Consider the following 18416-nt stretch of genomic DNA (forward strand, 5'->3'; position numbering starts at 1 on the left):
CAACTATACATACAACATGATGGGGGCTAATTTAGCTACAACGAGTCAGGAAAAAGATCTTGGAGTCATCGTGGATAGTTCTCTGAAGATGCCACGCAGTGTGCAGAGGCGGTCAAAAAAGCAAACAGGATGTTAGGAATCATTAAAAAGGGGATAGAGAATAAGACTGAGAATATATTATTGCCCTTATATAAATCCATAGTACGCCCACATTTCGAATACTGTGTACAGATGTGGTCTCCTCACCTCAAAAAAAGATATTCTAGCACTAGAAAAGGTTCAGAAAAGGGCAACTAAAATGATTAGGGGTTTAGAGAGGGTCCCATACGAGGCAAGATTAAAGAGGCTAGGACTCTTCAGCTTGGAAAAAAGAAGACTAAGGGGGGATATGATAGAGGTATATAAAATCATGAGTGATGTTGAGAAAGTGGATAAGGAAAAGTTATTTACTTATTCCCATAATACAGGAACTAGGGGTCACCAAATGAAATTAATAGGCAGCAGGTTTAAAACAAATAAAAGGAAGTTCTTCTTCACGCAGCGCACAGTCAACGTGTGGAACTCCTTACCTGAGGAGGTTGTGAAGGCTAGGACTATAACAATGTTTAAAAGGGGACTGGATAAATTCATGGTGGCTAAGTCCATAAATGGCTATTAGCTAGGATGGGTAAGAATGGTGTCCCTAGCCTCTGTTCGTCAGAGGATGGAGATGGATGGCAGGAGAGAGATCACTTGATCATTGCCTGTTAGGTTCACTCCCTCTGGGTACCTGGCCACTGTCGGTAGACAGATACTGGGCTAGATGGACCTTTGGTCTGACCCGGTACGGCCGTTCTTATGTTCTAACTTATGTTCTTATGTTCACAAGCAGAAGTAAGGGTAGCAGTACCAACACCCCCCCAACAACTCTGTTTTGGGTCAGGACCCCTACAATTACAACACCATGAAATTTCAGATTTATATACCTGAAATCATGAAATTTTATGATTTTTTAAATCCTATGACCGTGAAATTGACCAAAATGTACGGTGAATTTGGTAGGGCCCTAGTTATTATTGTTGGATTAACCATCTCCTTCTCTTTTGTATCTCCACTAAGATGTTGTGAGGGGAACGGTGAAAGCCTTGTTGTCATGGAAGAGAGCCTGCTTGGCTCCCCACGAGGCATAACCACTTCCTCTTTTAAAAGTTTATTGTTGGAGTTCTAACACGTTTCAACTATACAAAAGCTTTATTATGCAGATTATACATTGTTAAAAAGCCAAAGGAAAACACCTAAAATGAAGTTTTGCTAGTATTAGGACTCTGTGCCTTTGAAAACAAGGAGTGGGAGAAAATGGGAAAAGCAAGTGAAAAGCCGAGCCAAGATCAGATGAGTACTACCTCAGCTGCTCTCTGGCCTACATAGAGGAGATGGAGTGTGAATAGACAAGTGAAAGAGACCTATCAGAGATGTCACTGAACTGTGGGCAAGAACATTGTGGAGTAGTACTGTGAGAACCAACTGCACTATTGCAACTGTCATGTTCAGGCCATGCTGGTGTTACGATGGTGCAGAGGGACCCAGTGGAGGATGTAATTGTGTTTATCTTTGCTCAGAGTAAGTGAAATAACAACAGTGGTATGAATGTCAGTGCACTCTTAGGAAAAGTTGTGAGTGTAGACACATGGCACCTACCCAAGTGCTTGGGGGTTACAGCTGCGGTAGCATCGCCAAAATGCTCCAGTGTAGACAAAGTAAAAAAATACTGTAGTGAAGATCCTATAATTGGTGTTACTTGGAAATAACTTTTGTATATTATTATCAGAACAACAAAAGTGAGTATACAAAAACTAAAAGCCTGATTTTAAAAAGTATATTTGAAGACACACTGCTATGTTTCAGAGAATAACCGACTGGTTCTTTTAGTGGAAATTTTTTCCCCTAATACATTAGCACATATTATAGTTTTTAAATTAAGGGCTGGGGGAAAATCAACAGGTGTGGAGGAGCACATGGTTTGGACAGAGACATCCCTTCGGGGAGGATCTATAAATGGAGATTCCCTACATCCTAGTAAGCAGGAGAGTATGGAAGATAAAACACAGGTAGGATCTGATGAGAAACAGTCAAATGAAAAAAAAGTCTCATTCAATTACATCATGTAATGGCAGGCAGCTAAAAAGTGACAAGTCTTTATATGCCAATGCTAGAAGTCTAAATAATAAGATGGGCAAACTAGAGTGCCTCGTATTAAATGAGTATATTGATATAATATGCATCACAGAAACTTGGTGGAATGAGGATAATCAATGGGACACAGTAATACCAGGTACAAAATATATCGGAAGGACAGAACAGGTCATGCTGGTGGGGGAGTGGTGCTATATGTGAAAGAAAGCATAGTTAAATGAAGTAAAAATCTTAAATGAACCAAATTATACCATAGAATCTCTATGGATAGTAATTCCATGCTCGAATAATAATAAGATAACAGTAGGGATAGACTACCAACCACCTGACCAGGATGGAGATAGTTACTGTGAAATACTCAGAGAGATTAGAGAGGCTATTAAAACAAAAAACTCAATAATAATGGGGGATTTCAACTATCCCCAGACTGACTGGGTACATATCACCTCAGGATGGAATGCAGAGATAAAGTTTCTTGACATCTTAAATGACTGCTTCTTGGAGCAGCTAGTCCTGGAACCCACAAGAGGAGAGGCAATTCTTGATTTAGTCCTAAGTGGAGCACAAGATCAGGTCCCAAGAGGTGAATATGGCTGGACCGCTTGGTAATAGTGACCATAATACACTAAACTGAAAGTCCCTGTGGCGGGGAAAACACCACAATGGCCCAACACTGTAGCATTTAATTTCAGAAAGGATAACTACACAAAAAATGAGGAAGTTAGTTAAACAGAAATGAAAAGGTACAGCACCAAAAGTAAAATCACTGCAAGTTACAAGGAAACTTTTTAAAGACACCATAATAGAGGCTCAAATTAAATGTATACCCCAAATTAAAAAAAACATAGTAAGAGAACCAAAAAAGTTCCATTGTGGCGAAACAACAAAGAAGAAGCAGTGAGAGACAAAAAGGCATCCTTTAAAAAGTGGAAGTTAAATCCTAGTGAGGAAAACAGAAAGGAGCATAAACTCTGGCAAATGAAGTGTAAAATTATAATTAGGAAGGCTAAAAAAGAATTTGAAGAACAGCTAGCCAAAGACTCAAAAAGTAATAAAAAACTTTTTACGTACATCAGAAGCAGGAAGCCTGCTAAACAACCAGTGGGACCACTGGTCAATCGAGTTGCTAAAGGAGCACTCAAGGACGATAAGGCCATTGCAGAGAAACTAAATGAATTCTTTGCATCGGTCTTCACCGTTGAGGATGTGAAGGAGATTCCCAAACCTGAGCCATTCTTTTTAGGTGACAAATCTAAGGAACTGTCCCAGATTGAGGTGTCATTAGAGGAGATTTTGGAACAAATTAATAAACTAAACAGTAATAAGTCACCAGGACCTGGTGGTATTTACCCAAGAGTTCTGAAGGAACTCAAATGTGAAATTGCAGGACTACTAACTGTAGTCTGTGACCTATCATTTAAATCAGCTTCTGTACCAAATGACTGGAAGATAGCTAACGTGACACCACTTTTTAAAGAGGGCTCCAGAGGTGACCCTGGCAATTACAGGCCGCCAAGTCTGACTTCATTACCAGCAAACTGGTTGAAACTATAGTATAAAACAAAATTGTCAGACACATAGATAAACATAATTTGTTGGGGAATAGTCAACATGTTTTTTGTAAAGAGAAATCATGCCTCACCAATCTACTAGAATTCTTTGAGGAGGTCAACAAGCATGTGGACAAGGGGGATCCAGTGGATATAGTGTACTTAGATTTTCAGAAAGCTTTTGACAAGGTCGCTCACCAAAGACTCTTAAGCAAAGTAACCAGTCATGGGATAAGAGGGAAGGTTCTCTCATGGACTGGTAACTGGTTAAAAGATAGGAAACAAAGGGTAGGAATAAATGGTTAGTTTTCAGAAGGGAGAGAGGTAAATAGTGGTGTCCTCCAGGAGTCTGTACTGGGACCAGTCCTATTTAACATATTCATAAATGACCTGGGAAAAGGGGTAAACAGTGAGGTGGCAAAATTTTCAGATGATACAAAACTACTCAAGATAGTTAAGTCCCAAGCAGACTGCGAAGAGTTACAAAAGGACCTCTCAGAACTGGGTGACTGGGCAACAAAATGGCAGATGAAATTTAATGTTGATAAATGCAAAGTAATGCGTATTGGAAAACATAATCCTCACTATACATATAAAATGATGGGGTCTAAATTAGCTGTTACCACTCAAGAAAGACCTTGGAGTCATTGTGGATAGTTCTGTAAAAACATCCACTCAATGTGCAGCGGCAGTCAAAAAAGTGAACAGAATGTTGAGAATCATTAAGAAAGAGATAGATAATAAGACAGAAAATATCATATTGCCTCTATATAAATCCATGGTATGCCCACATCTTGAATACTGAATGCAAATGTGGTCGCCCCATCTCAAAAAAGATATATTGCAACTGGAAAAGGTTCAGAAAAGGGCAACAAAAATGATAAGGGGTATGGAACTGCTGCCGTTTGAGGAGAGATTAATAAGACTGGGACTGATGTAGAGAAAGTAAATAAGGAAGTGTTATTTACTCCTTCTCATAACACAGGAACTAGGGGTCCCCAAATGAAATTAATAGGCAGCAGTTTTAAAACAAACAAAAGGAAGTATTTTTTCACACAACGCACAGTCAACCTGTGGAACTCCTTGCCAGAGGATGTTGTGAAGGCCAAGACTATAACAGGGTTCAAAAAAGAACTAGATAAATTAATGGAGGATAGGTCCATCAATGGCTATTAGCCAGGATGGGCAGGGATAGTATCCCTAGTCTCTGTTTGCCAGAAGCTGGGAATGGGTGACAGGGGATGCATCACATGATGATTACCTGTTCTGTTCATTACCAATGGGGCACCTGGCATTGGCCACTGTCAGAAGACAGGATGCTGGGCTAGATGGACCTTTGGTCTGACCCAGTATGGCCGTTCTTATAGGTTTTTCAGCTTTCAACATGCATTTAAACTTGTTTTACTTATTTGTTTGCTCTCCGTTCTCTCCATAAACTTACTTTAACCTCTTTTCACTCTATCATTTTAAGATAAAGACTAAACAGAATTATAACAGATTATATGCTATACCTGGGATTATCAAAGGGACCTAAAATAGTTAGACATGAGCACTAACAGGAAGCAGGAATTTCTGTTCTGTCAGAAATTCTGACATTTCAAAATTTGTTTTTGTTCAGAATTGGAACAAAAATACAAAATTCAAAATTTCCCTTGGAACAAATATTCCAAAAATTTCAATTTGGAATCAACAAAATGATTCAATAACGTCAAACCAATCTCTAGTATTAAATGTAATATGTTATACTTATTATAAAAAACACAATTAAATTAATCAAAACAATAAGGTCAAAACAAACACAATGGTCAAAGTCAGCACATTCCCATGAAATGGTTTTGGTTCTGACCCATCTGCATTCTCCAGTTGAAAACGTTTCTACATATTTCTATATATTTTTTGACCAGCTATATTAGACACTCATTTCACTGAGATTTGAGCACCTAACAGCCTCAGGCTCCTTTGAAAATCCTGGAACATGTCACCACAATGAACCCTTTCAAGGAAATAAAATATGAGAATATAATATAAAATTTTAACTGTGCATACAAACATCATTCAAGACAGGCAAAGTATTAGGTATTCTAGTCACTGAACAGCTTGAAGTAAAATGACAGATTAGCAAGCATAAACAAACATCTGTGTGAGACTTTGAAATTATGTCAAAATTCTTATGAAGAACAAAAATCAATCCCCTATATTTACGTTTAACTGACGGGTTCAAACATCTTGATGTAGAACAAAAAGGGGACATGTTTCATGCCTGTCTTGGCATCTTAATTAAGTCAGCAGTTAGAACTAATGAAAAACCTTTAAATCCAAAATTCAGCATGGCTTTACATGACTCTTTACTTTAAAATATCTTATTTTGTTATTCCATAAAAGTTAAGAGTCATGTAAAACCACACTGAATTTTGGATTTAAAGGTTTTGGGGGATTACTGATTAATTAAAATGGACACAAACTATCATCAAAAGAACTAATTAGTTCCCTTGGTTCCCTTGTTCTGTATCAGATCTGAATCACTACATGTATCAATAAAAATGTAATAAGCATACTCTATCAGTGACAGTGACTCTCTGCTGCTACTGTCTTCCTCCTCAAAACTCTGAATAGCACCCAGGCATTCTTCTATACTGGTTTGGAGAGAGTTTTCATTTTCATCTTTCTCCATGTCAATATTGATCTCCTCCCAGTCAGAACTACAAAACTAATAAAGCAAAAGGAATGTATTAGTCAAAGTGCTGATTTATGTTAATCAAAATTTGCACAGTCAGCAGAAGAGTTACAGAACTGTTTTTCTTCTTACCTGATAGAAATCATATATAACTTGATTTGCAAAATACCATTTCCTCATACCTGGAACACCAGCCACAGAACATGCTAAAGAGGAATAAGACATTTTTTAAAACATCAAAAGCAAACCACACAGTCCATTCTTCCTATTTCAATTTCATTTTCTTCTTACAAAGATTCTAAATTAAGATTTTTACTTGTGACCTTACTTTACTGCTTGAGGTAGAAATTTAAGTAACCCAATCATATATAACTTTACAGGCAAATACAGCCTTTCTCCCCCCGCCCCCACTCTCCTCTTTTGGATCTAATTTGCCCTCTATCACTGCAGGCTCTATTTTGGTCATCTGAGGACCTGTCTATGTTACAAATACAACCATTATCAGGTAACCTGGTTATAACATGGTTACCCCGAACACAATAACAAACATTGTCTTAATTTGTAGTATATGTGCAGAATATTGGGGCTTTAGCCTACAGCTATGTTAAAGGTCCAGTCTACACTACAAATTGATTCCATTCCAGACTGGTTGAAACTAATTACCAGTAATAATAGGGGCAACTGCCTTGTAATCAGTTCCCCCGATATGGCTGTATTGTAGCATAGGTACGGCATGTATAAAAATTGCAAATCATGCCAGACTAAACTGAATGGTGGTGAATCTGTAGATGGTAAAAGTTACTAGCATTGGAATGTCATATTTGCATCTTAGTTTTGTAGCAAAACATGCTTAACATGTTCATTTTAATATGCCACTGTTGCTTAAGCATTAGTTTTCTTTTGGCATCACAACTAAAGCCACAGGCATTAAGTCATTTGTGAGCCTCTAACTGTACCAAGGATAATGTAAGAGAATTTCTCAGTTTGATTCTTCACAATTATCCTCTCCCACAATTTATGCACATACCTCAGCTGAATCACAACACTCATCAGCCTGCTCAGATGGCTGATAGAATGAGAGATTAATGTTTTCTCTAAATCAACAATACAGTGCATTGCAGTGACTTCCCTAAAGCAGTAAACAACATTGCCAGCTCAGTGGTTTGATAACTCCTCTCAAACTGCTTAATTTAAAAGCTGGGTCCCTCCTCATGGCTCATCATCAGCTCTCCACTGGAGGTAATGGACTGGCCATAAACAAACAGAGCATATCCAGATCAGTTAATTATATTTTGTAAAGTAATTAATTCACTTTTTTGCCTGAAAATTAACAAATTACTTTGTTTAGTTGTTTTGAAATCCAGTCATTCCTGACCTACGCAGAAAGCTATAGCCATAGTACTCAGTAAGGTCACAATTGTGCTATGTAAGTCACACAAAAACAACAGCTATCAGAGATTAATAGGTTAATTATTGATTAAGTAAATCAGTAATATAATACTCTGAAATTAAATAGTGAGTTTCAGGCACCTTAGAAATGTGTATATGTTCATCAGAGGATCTCAAAGCACTTTACAAATGTTCATTACAATGTCTCTGCAAGCTTTAGAGGTATTAAATCCATTAAAATGAACCAGGGCACAGAGAATATCATTTATAATAATAAACCTGAGACCACAAGTATAATAGTGAAGGCCCCAATCATGGGAGATCACCTCACAGGGTCAGTCCTTAGCTAAGGTACACTATTTGACTTTACTGCCACTAAACCACAGCATCTAGGCGGCTGGGAACAAGCCATAATCCTGTAGATTAATATAGTTTTTGGACAACCATTTTTTACCTGACACTTACGAGTCAAAATAAAAAATACCTGAGAGACCACATTTCCTACTACCCAAAGCCACATATCTTGGATTCCATACAGATTCTTATACCACGCTCATCAATACAGTATTCAAGCATCTTCCAGTAGTAGATTAAGAAATGTGAATAAAATCTGTCACATTTTATTTCTTCTCTATCATTTCCCCGTGGAAGAAGTGTTTGTGGTGGAATGTGGTAGGGTTTACTATTTTTTAAGTGTACATGTCTATGTATTTATGTTAAAGAAGACAAAATCAAAGAGATGAGCCTTGCCTTAGAGCAGAAAGTGTGAGGTTTACAATGGTCCTTAGTTCATGTGGAAGTTGATTCCACAGTCTCTGACTCCCAAGAAAGTACTGTTTCACACACACACAAGCTTTACCTTTACAAATGAAGGAATAAAACATAGTGTGTACTGTATTTAACTATAATATTGTCAATGTTCTATTTAATACTTTTTTATGATGTAGCTTACCGCTAGGTTTTACTGAAAAAGCAGAAAAATAATTTGACTATATTATTCAACACGTTTCACTGGAATTTGCTCAAATACTATTTAGCAAAAATACTGACAGCTAGATAGTTTGACAAGCTCTTTGGAACTTACTACATCTCTCTTGCATGTGTTACCCCTCTTTCCCTTCCTAGCTTCACTCCAGTTGCTTTCTTCCCGATGATAAATCATAATCTTTTCTTGAGTTGTCCTCTGTATCCATTTCCTCTTTTCTCCTTCCACCCACCTTTTGTGTCTGCCTCTTTCATTTTCCGTACATAATGTCTCACTACAAAAATCTCACTACATACCTTACTTCCCCTTTTCAACTTATCCCATCAGTCCTTTCACTCTCTTTCTCCTGCCCACACTCATCCATCAGGCTTGGAAATTCTACGAACACCTAATATCTAGAGAACTAAGCCTATTAGCCAGAGAAAAATATGGAAAACAGGTGGGAGAGGGAAATGTGACTGTCTTGGCAATGCCCAAATTTGAAGCAGTCCCCTCCCACTTCCCTCCACTAAGCTGCTGGGCAAGGCAGGGAAAATGCTGGGGTTCCTGTCAGACAGCTATCCCAAGACATTGTTTAAAGGTCCTATCTTTCATTCTAGCTTCCTGCCCGCAGGTTTCTAAAACACATGAAACCCCCTAAATCAACTGCTAGAAGAGAGAAAAAGCATTCGCTCTGTTCCACCTCATACCCCTGAAACAACTCCTTCTCCTGACTGCAAAGATGGGTGGTGGTGTCTACTATTTTACATTACCCCCAATCACCTGGCTACTTCCTGCACAAGGGAAGTCTAGGGAAGACTTCACCATTTCCCAAGCAGCAGCAAATTGAAAGTGACTCAATTTTTGTCAGTTTCACTACTGCCCTGTTCTGAACAGCAATGAAAATACCTGTTGTCGCTTGGGAAAGCCACATGCTGTAGCAGACATTGTGGCTGTCAGGAGTTTTCTCTGGCTAAATCTGCATTGGTTATACTTGTTTCACGTTTAGAAGATTTTCTTCACAAATATAATGGCTTTAATTGTGGATTTAAAAAAAAATGAAAGCACAGATTCTGCAGAGAGTGATGACATTCATTCATCAAACTTTCCTATTTGCCCAGGGCACATGATTTTTCAAGCCCTGGTTAAAAAACAACCACCACAATTACATTTCCTTTATATTGCTATTTGCCACTGTATTTACCTGGGAACGTGCTTACATCCTCATTTATAAAGGTTCTACAATTTTCTTTCAGAAGGTTATAAACATTTGCAGCAGTTATACCTGCAAAAAAAAAAAAAACAAGTTTCTATTAATAGAAAACAAAAACAATTCCTTCCTTTCTTGCAAATGCCAGAAAACTTGCTAGTTAGGCCAACAGATCCAGTTAGTCTTGAGTGTCTGTTTAGCAGAGTGTGCCTTGAAAGGATATGCAAAGAAGAGCCTGTTTTGAGGCCTGACAGATGTTGACACACATCAGGAAGAGAACTCACAAGAGCAATATCATGGGAGCTTGCACTTCCCTACCTATAAGAAAGTTCTACTTGCCACAATTTACCCAGGGTCTGGGTGGATTCTTCCTTATTGACAATTTTTAAATCCAGACTGATTATTTTTCTAAAAGATCTGCGCTAAAAATTATTTTGGAGAAGTTCTATGGATTGTGTTATACAGGAGGTCAGACTAGATCAGAGGTGGGCAATTTGGCCCATGCGACCATCCTGCCTGGCCCTTAAGCTCCGGCTGGGGAGGCTAGCCCCTGGCCCCTCCCCTGCTGTCTCCCCTCCCCCTCAGTCTCAGCTCGCCGTGCCACCAGCGCTCTGGGCAGCGGGGCTGCGAGCTCCTGCCAGGCAGTGCAGCGGCGTGGCTGGCTCCAGCCAGGCAGCGCAGCTGTCAGTCCTGCTGCTCTGACCAGCATGGTAAGGGGGCAGGAAGTGAGGGGTAGATAAGGGGCAGAGGGTCCAGGGGGGCAGTCAGGGGACAGGGAGCAGTTGGATGGGGCGGAGGTTCTGGGGGGCATGGTCGGGGCCAGGGGTTTGGATAGGGGGTGGGGTCCTGGGGGAGTGGTTAGGGGTGGCGGGTCCCAGGAAGGGGCAGTTAGGGGACAAGAAGCAAAGGGGGTTGGATGGGTCGGGGGTTCTGAGGGGGGCAGTCAGGGGACGAGAAGTGGGAGGGAGCAGATAGGGGGTGGGGGCCAGGCTGTTTGTTTGGGGAGGCACAGCCTTCCCTACCCGGCCCTCCACACAGTTTCAGAACCCCAATGTGGCCAAATAGTTTGCCCAACCCTGGATTAGATGATTACAATGCTCCCTTCTGGCCGTAGAATCTATGAATTAATCTACGAATGAAAAAACAAAACCACAAAAAGGTTTCAGAGGGGTAGTCGTGTTAGTCTGTATCAGCAAAAAACGAGGAGTACTTGTGGCACCTTAGAGACTAACAAATTTATTTGAGCATAAGCTTCATCGGATGCATGCAGTAGAAAATACAGTAGAAAGAGATATATACAGAGGGCATGAAAAAATGGACACTATAGTGGATAGTGGACACTATAGTGGATAGTGGACACTATCAGAGGCTCGTTCACCTGCACATCTACCAATGTGATATATGCCATCATGTGCTAGCAATGCCCCTCTGCCATGTACATTGGCCAAACCAGACAGTCTCTACGCAAAAGAATAAACGGACACAAATCATACGTCAAGAATTATAAAATTCAAAAACCAATCGGAGAACACTTCAACCTCCCTGGTCACTCGATTACAGATCTCAAAGTCGCAAAACTCCAACAAAAATACTTCAAAACCAAACTCCAATGAGAAACTGCAGAATTGGAATTAATTTACAAACTGGACACCATTAAATTAGGCTTGAATAAAGACTGGGAGTGGATGGGTCATTATTACCCAAAGTAAAACCTATTTCCCCATGCTAATTTTTCCCTCTATTGTTACTCACACCTTCTTGTCAACTGTTGGAAATGGGCCATCCTAATTATCACTACAAAAGTTCTTTTTTCTCCTGCTGATAATAGCCCACCTTAACTGATCACTGGTTAGAGTGTGTATGGCAACACCCATTTTTTCATGTCCTCTGTGTATATCTATCTTCCTCCTGTATTTTCCACTGCATGCATCGGATGAAGTGGGTTTTACCCTATGCAGGCTTATGCTCAAATAAATTGGTTAGTCTCTAAGGTGCCATAAATACTCTTCTTTTTTGAAGTAATAAAGGGCCATCTTTTGAGATGTGCTATGGCATATCACCACCATGACTGTGTCCCTATACATTGGTGCGATGGTGCAATGCAAACATGACCACACGATGTAAACATCTCACACCACAATATTACAGGTCTCTTTTATCCTCAACGATACACGCTCCTCTCCCTTGCCGGCCGGCGGCACGGTGGGATTGTTCCTAAGCTCTCCTGGCAGATGGCAGAGTGAGGAGGGAACGATGAGGGCTCGAACCAATCTGTTCAGAGCTCCCTGCGTGGCCTGCAGCGCAAGGCAGCGTGGAGAATGCACTTGGGGTGCCCCTTGCTCCACTCGGCCGGCCTGAAACCTGGGACTGGTCCCACCAGGAATGTGCGCTGCAGGGAAAAACACACAAAACCCTGCCTAGAGCCACAACTAGAAGCCTTGCCCACCACCGCGAACACCACTGGAAGTGATGCCACGGCCCCTCTCAGTGACGCCTCACCCCGCACAGAGCCTGGGGTCCTAGGCACCCCCACAACGACAGCTCCCCCCACTCCTGCGGCCCCCAGCCGGGGCCCCCCGGCGAGACTCCCCTCTGGCTGCGCCTGGAGGAGCCGCTCCGGGCGGCGCAGGACCCCGCGCTGTGCAGCGCCTCGCCCCAGGGCTCTGCGGCCGCCACCGAGCACCGCTCGCCCGCACCTGCTACGCGCTCGGCGCCGCCGCCCCGCGGGGCTCTCCGCTCCTCCCAGCTCACGAACAGCAGGTACCGGTCCATGGCCGCGGCCGGGCGCCTCCTCCCGGGGACGCTCAGCAGCCGCCGCCGGCGTCTCCCGCCTCCACCGCCCCCGCTTCCGCTTCCTGCCGCCGGGACTCGGGAGCGGGTCCGTTGGCGAACCCGCTCCCCCGGCGCGCCGCCCAGCCGCCATGGCCAGCTACACCAAGGCGGCCCAGGTGAGCGGCCCCTCCGCGGCCCCGGGCAGGGCTCCCCGCCGGGTGAGGGGAGGCGGGAGCCCACGGGCAGGCCGCTGAGGCGGCGCCTCTCTCGCGGGGCGCGGGCTCTGCCCCGCCCTGGCTGCGTGTCCTCGGCCTGGTGCCCCCTCTCCGCAGCGGGGAGCGGGGCCCTCTCCCCTGGAGCTGGGCTGTCCCTGCCCTACGGGGCGAGAGCCGGCGGCGTCCTCTAGGCCGGGGCGTTTCCTGGTGGAAGTGCCCCGCTTCCCGGGGGGGAGTCTGCCCCTCCTGCCTGTGGAGAGTGGCAGGCAGGGGGCTGCAGAAGGGCCGCGCTCCCCTCGCAGTTTCCCCTGCGGGTAAAGCTTCCACGCGTTGCTGTATTTACCCTCCCTGGAGAGACGAGCAGAGCTCATCGTGCCCACGGGGAGCAGCGAATTTTGTAGGGCAGCCAGTAACATGGGCAGGTAACGAAAGGAAGGAACAAACATAGGCTTTAATCTTGCAAACGCTTAGACCGACCGGGATTCTGCCAACAAGCGGGCATCTCTCTTGGGACAGTAGTAAAATTAAGCTTCTGCGTAAATGTTTGTAGTAGATGGGCCTAAGTGTCTGCAGGATTAAGTAAACCGTAAAGTTAAGTAAGTGTGTAAATGTTTGCAGGTTTAAGGTGTTACCTAGGGAAGTCAACAGTACTATTCCTGCTAATCCTGTGCTTCACTGGTGAAGTGTTTGCAGGGTCGGAGCTGAAATTCTTCCATTTAGAATTGTGCCCCCCCCCCATGAAAATAAAGAAAGCAGTCAGAATTAGGATGGCCTATAACTCTTATTATCTTGATAGTTAGCAATAATTTATAAGAGGACGTCAAGATTTTGAAAACAATACCAGAAAGTGGAAAAGACCTCTAGTTATTTCCTCATAGCATTATCACGATTGAAGATAATTTATACAGCACTTTACAGTTTCCCCCACCCTTTCTTAAAATCTTGGGGAAATATAATTGAACATTAATGTTTGTATGGTATTTAGAAACAATGATTAAAGTTTTTTTCCTAAAAAATAATTTATTTATTGGTTAAAAATCATGATAGTTAATTTCTAAAATACCTAATGTATTTTCTTGTAAATACCTAACATGTTTGTGGTTTTGTGGAGTTATTTAGGCTGAGTGTATTTATTTTACTATATTAACTACAACTTTGTCAATCTTCTTTAGCAATGGGCTACTTTTGCCAGAGCCTGGTATCTCATAGATGGGAAGATGCAACCACCTGGAAAACTTGCAGCCACGAGTGTAATCAGACTTCAGGGGAAGCATAAACCTGTGTATCATGCACTAAGTAAGTATTGTAGTAAACTGAGGCAAACTTGATTTCCTTCACTTATAGGTATCTTTTCCTTTCAATTTCATTAATCATATTTTTTTTAAGTTTGTGTTTTCTCTATTCATTACAAGACTCACCATTTTGTCCCCACCTTCATTTTTTTCTCCCTGAGGCTTTGTGTCACTGAACTATTCTTTCGTATAAAAGTAGGCTGTGTATTATTTAATACTGAACAATTACATTGTAGTAGCACTTATGAGTCTCATTTTTCTAGATGTTGTATAAACACATAGTCCCTGGCCTATGTTTAAGCTTCTCTGGGTAGGGATTTTGTGTCTTCCTGTGTGTTTGTACTGCATCTAGCATAATGGAGCCATGAATCTGGTTTGAGGCCTCTGAGCAACTTCTGTAAAACAAATAACAGTAATATTCCCTACACTATGCATCATGTATGAAAACAAATGCCAGTCAGCAGCGGTGGCTCCAAGCGCGTGTCTGGGGAGGCAAACTGCGGGGGGTGCCCTGCCAGTCCCTGCGAGGGCGGCAGTAAGGCAGCCTTCGGCGGTGTACCTGGGGGAGGTCTGCCGGCAGCAGGTACACCGAAGCCACGGGACTGGCGGACCTCCCGCAGGCAACCCGCCGAATCCACAGGACCAGGGATCTCCCGCAGGCACGCTGCCGAAGGCTGTCTGACTGCCTTGCTTGGGGCGGCAAAAAAGCTAGAGCCGCCCCTGCCAGTCAGCTGTGAAAACATGGAAGAGGAGGGCGTAGTCTAACATGCTAAGCCAGTTCCATCAATGACAATCCTCTGTGCATGAAGATAAGGTTGGTGCTTTGCCAGTATGTGATTGGTTGAAGAGAGGTGAGCTAAGACAGAGCACCAATGCTCTTTGCAGCTTGTTGACTTTTAAACCACTGAATCTTCCAGCAGAAAAAATAGTTTATTTCTTAATGTAACTAAAAATCAAATTTATATTTATTTTGGCACACCTGAAGTCACCAGTCAGCCCCCTTTCACAAAGGGCCTGAAGTTTATGGAGAGACTCTTACTGAATTCAATGGATTTTGTATTAGGTCCTTGATGCTGTACAGTCTGAGGATCCAATCCTGCAAAGAGCCCATGTGGGTAAACCTCTACACCCATATGAAGGTTCCCATTGCCTTCACTGAGGCATTTTACAGGCAATGTGAGGGTCTGCCCATGTGGAGCAACTTGAAGAATTAGAACTAATGTAGACAGTATTTTTGTTTTTGTTTTTTTTAAACAGATGTGTATCAATTTTTACTTTTTTAATCCCACTCCAGTGGAACGTGTTTTAAAATATATTCCTAATTTATAAATTTACTAGTAGCTGCAATCCTGTGCTGTTGCACAGGTATGATTTGTAAAGATGTGTGTAAAAAAAGCAGAAAATAGCTGGATAGTAACAGACTGCAAATCTGGTGATATTCTAAACAAAAAGAGATGTCCACTATGCTTATACCTGTTTCCGTCGCTTCACACTGACTGAACAGAAATTCTAGGCTTCTGAGTGATGTTTGTGGTTTTTGTTGTGTGTGCTGGTTGGGTTGATTTCTGTGTAGTTTTGGGAGAGTTGTGTGGATTTCTGCAGGTGCCAAACGAGGGTGTGAGTGCATTGATGGGCTCCGTGTTTTGGGGATTGTGTTGATTTGTATGGTTGGCAAATGGAAGGTATGCTGGAGTGTGCAGTCTTCCTTTTACAACCAATGAAATTGTTGCATGCAAATTAGCTGTAAATGGGGTGGTGATTGGTTGAGTCACATTTAACATCACGATGATCTAGGACTCTTGGCATGGTATAGATACATGCATTAGGCCAGTGGTCCCCAACCTTATTTGTCTGGCGGGCGCCAGACGATGAGCTGCGGAGGACTGTGGCAGCGGACGAGCATCCGCTGAAATTCCGCTGACAAGCGGCAACGTCAATAGGCGTCGCTGCCGAAATGCCGCCGACAAGCAGTGTCATCCAGAGGCGTCGCCACCAAAATACCGCTGAAAATTGGCGGCATTTCGGCAGCGACGCCTCTGGATGACACAGCTTGTCGATGGCATTTCGGCGGATGAATGTCCGCCGGCCAGTACGCGGGAACACTTAGACACCCTGGGGATGCCATGGCACCCACAGGCACTGTGTTGGGGACCCCTGCATTAGGCCATGTCTACCAAGTTTTGCTGATGCAAGTTTCATTCGCTTACATAGAATCATAGGACTGGAAGGGACCTCGAGAGGTCATCTAGTCCAGTCCCCCGCAGTCATGGCAGGGCTAAGTATTATCTAGACCATTCCTGACAGGTGTTTGTCTAACCTACTCTTAAAAAAAATCTCCAGTGATGGAGATTCCACAACCTCTCGAGGCAATTTATTCCAGTGCTTAACCACCCTGACATCCGCCACAGTTAGTATATCGCTTGTGCATGTGCGTATTTGGCTCCTTCCATTGGCGCTGCTTGTACTTACCAGGAGTGCTTGGGTTGATGCACAGTGCAATATACCCTGGGTATGTATCCCAGTGTGCAGCCTGCCACTGTTGAGCACATTGTCTTTTGCGTAGTTTTGGCAAAGCATGGTTGGCGAGAAAAGACCCATGCAAGGGTGACTAGAAGGAAGGAGTCAGCGTCCCATAATGCAGTGTTCGCCATCCCATAATATCATATCTATCTCATAATTTTTGCACCTATTTTCAATTTCCCACAAACCCACACAGGGAGTTGCTCAGTTGCATGAAACTAAGTATAGGGCACTGGCACTGAATGCTGGCATCATTTCCCACAGGAGGTAGTGATGTTAGCTGATATCTCACTCCTGAAGGTAACAAATGCAGAGAGAGCACTGCTGCTGCTAGCATCCCGAAGTCACCTGGAACAGTATGCCACTAGCCTGTTTACAGCAATGGTGCCTGTCAAAGTAATCACTGACTGGCATGGGAAAGTGGCCCATTGCAGAGGAAGAAATAAGGCTGCCAACCCTAGAAACCTTCGGGAAAGGATGGCAGAATATGTCCATGGAAGTTCCACCGAGATCTCTCAGGAGGATTCAAGGGACATCCCTGTGGACAAACTGCTCCACGTGCCCCCCACCCCACCTTACTCTAGAGGAGAATGAAGAGCAGATAGAAACTTTCTCTCTCTTTGTTGTACCTCTACCTCTTGTAGCATGAATAAATTAATGAAAAGTCAATAGCTGTGTCCTGCTGATTTTGGGGTGCCGTCACTGTAATCGGAAATTTATTTACACATTTACCCAAAGTTCGTTCCCCTGTAATGTTCTTGCTCATGCTCAATTGCAGGGACTGGCTGGTCTGCAGTGGTATAAAAAACGGTTCCTGGTGCACAGCACAGCTGAACCCTCCATTACCTGTCTCCTATATTCCTCATCCTCATTGTTCATAGCAGGAGCCTGTGACTTGAGCTCTTCACAGTTATCCGCAGTGGTGTGCAGCGTGGTGGTAGGGTCTCTGCCAAGTATGGCATGTAGCTCATCGTAAAAGTGGGCAGTCTGTAGGTCAGCACCGCATCGATGACTGGAAGTTAGCTAATGTAACGCCAATATTTAAAAAGGGCTCTAGGGGTGATCCCGGCAATTACAGACCGGTAAGTCTAACGTCGGTACCGGGCAAATTAGTTGAAACAATAGTAAAGAATAAAATTGTCAGACACATAGAAAAACATAAACTCTTGAGCAATAGTCAACATGGTTTCTGTAAAGGGAAATCGTGTCTTACTAATCTATTAGAGTTCTTTGAAGGGGTCAACAAACATGTGGACAAGGGGGATCCGGTGGACATAGTGTACTTAGATTTCCAGAAAGCCTTTGACAAGGTCCCTCACCAAAGGCTCTTACGTAAATTAAGCTGTCATGGGATAAAAGGAAAGGTCCTTTCATGGATTGAGAACTGGTTAATGGACAGGGAACAAAGGGTAGGAATTAATGGTAAATTCTCAGAATGGAGAGGGGTAACTAGTGGTGTTCCCCAAGGGTCAGTCCTAGGACCAATCCTATTCAATTTATTCATAAATGATCTGGAGAAAGCGGTAAACAGTGAGGTGGCAAAGTTTGCAGATGATACTAAACTACTCAAGATAGTTAAGACCAAAGCAGATTGTGAAGAACTTCAAAAAGATCTCACAAAACTAAGTGATTGGGCAACAAAATGGCAAATGAAATTT

The 18416-nt window shown here is 42.9% G+C and overlaps 2 protein-coding genes across 4 annotated transcripts in view; one reads left to right on the forward strand and one right to left on the reverse strand.

Moving 5' to 3' along the window:
* The window catches only part of LOC123363974 (MDM2 binding protein), a 60582-nt gene extending 47780 nt beyond the window's left edge, over positions 1-12802 (reverse strand). The window contains exons 1-4 of one of the 2 annotated variants that reach the window (XM_045005647.1): positions 12656-12801; positions 9954-10034; positions 6529-6602; positions 6278-6429 (exon numbers count right to left, since the gene is read on the reverse strand). In XM_045005647.1, coding sequence (XP_044861582.1) covers positions 6278-6429; positions 6529-6602; positions 9954-10034; positions 12656-12731 — 383 coding nt within the window. In that variant the 5' untranslated portion in view covers positions 12732-12801. Of the gene's footprint in view, positions 1-6277; positions 6430-6528; positions 6603-9953; positions 10035-12655 lie in introns of both variants that reach the window. The other variant, XR_006576958.1, reaches the window with a different exon arrangement.
* The window catches only part of MRPL13 (mitochondrial ribosomal protein L13), a 49199-nt gene continuing 43548 nt past the window's right edge, over positions 12766-18416 (forward strand). The window contains exons 1-2 of one of the 2 annotated variants that reach the window (XM_045005648.1): positions 12766-12907; positions 14119-14242. In XM_045005648.1, the coding sequence (XP_044861583.1) occupies positions 12881-12907; positions 14119-14242 (151 nt within the window). In that variant the 5' untranslated portion in view covers positions 12766-12880. Of the gene's footprint in view, positions 12908-13348; positions 13369-14118; positions 14243-18416 lie in introns of those variants that run through there. The other variant, XM_045005649.1, reaches the window with a different exon arrangement.

This window comes from Mauremys mutica, chromosome 2, assembly GCF_020497125.1.
Source record: "Mauremys mutica isolate MM-2020 ecotype Southern chromosome 2, ASM2049712v1, whole genome shotgun sequence".
Taxonomy (NCBI): Eukaryota; Metazoa; Chordata; order Testudines; family Geoemydidae; genus Mauremys; species Mauremys mutica.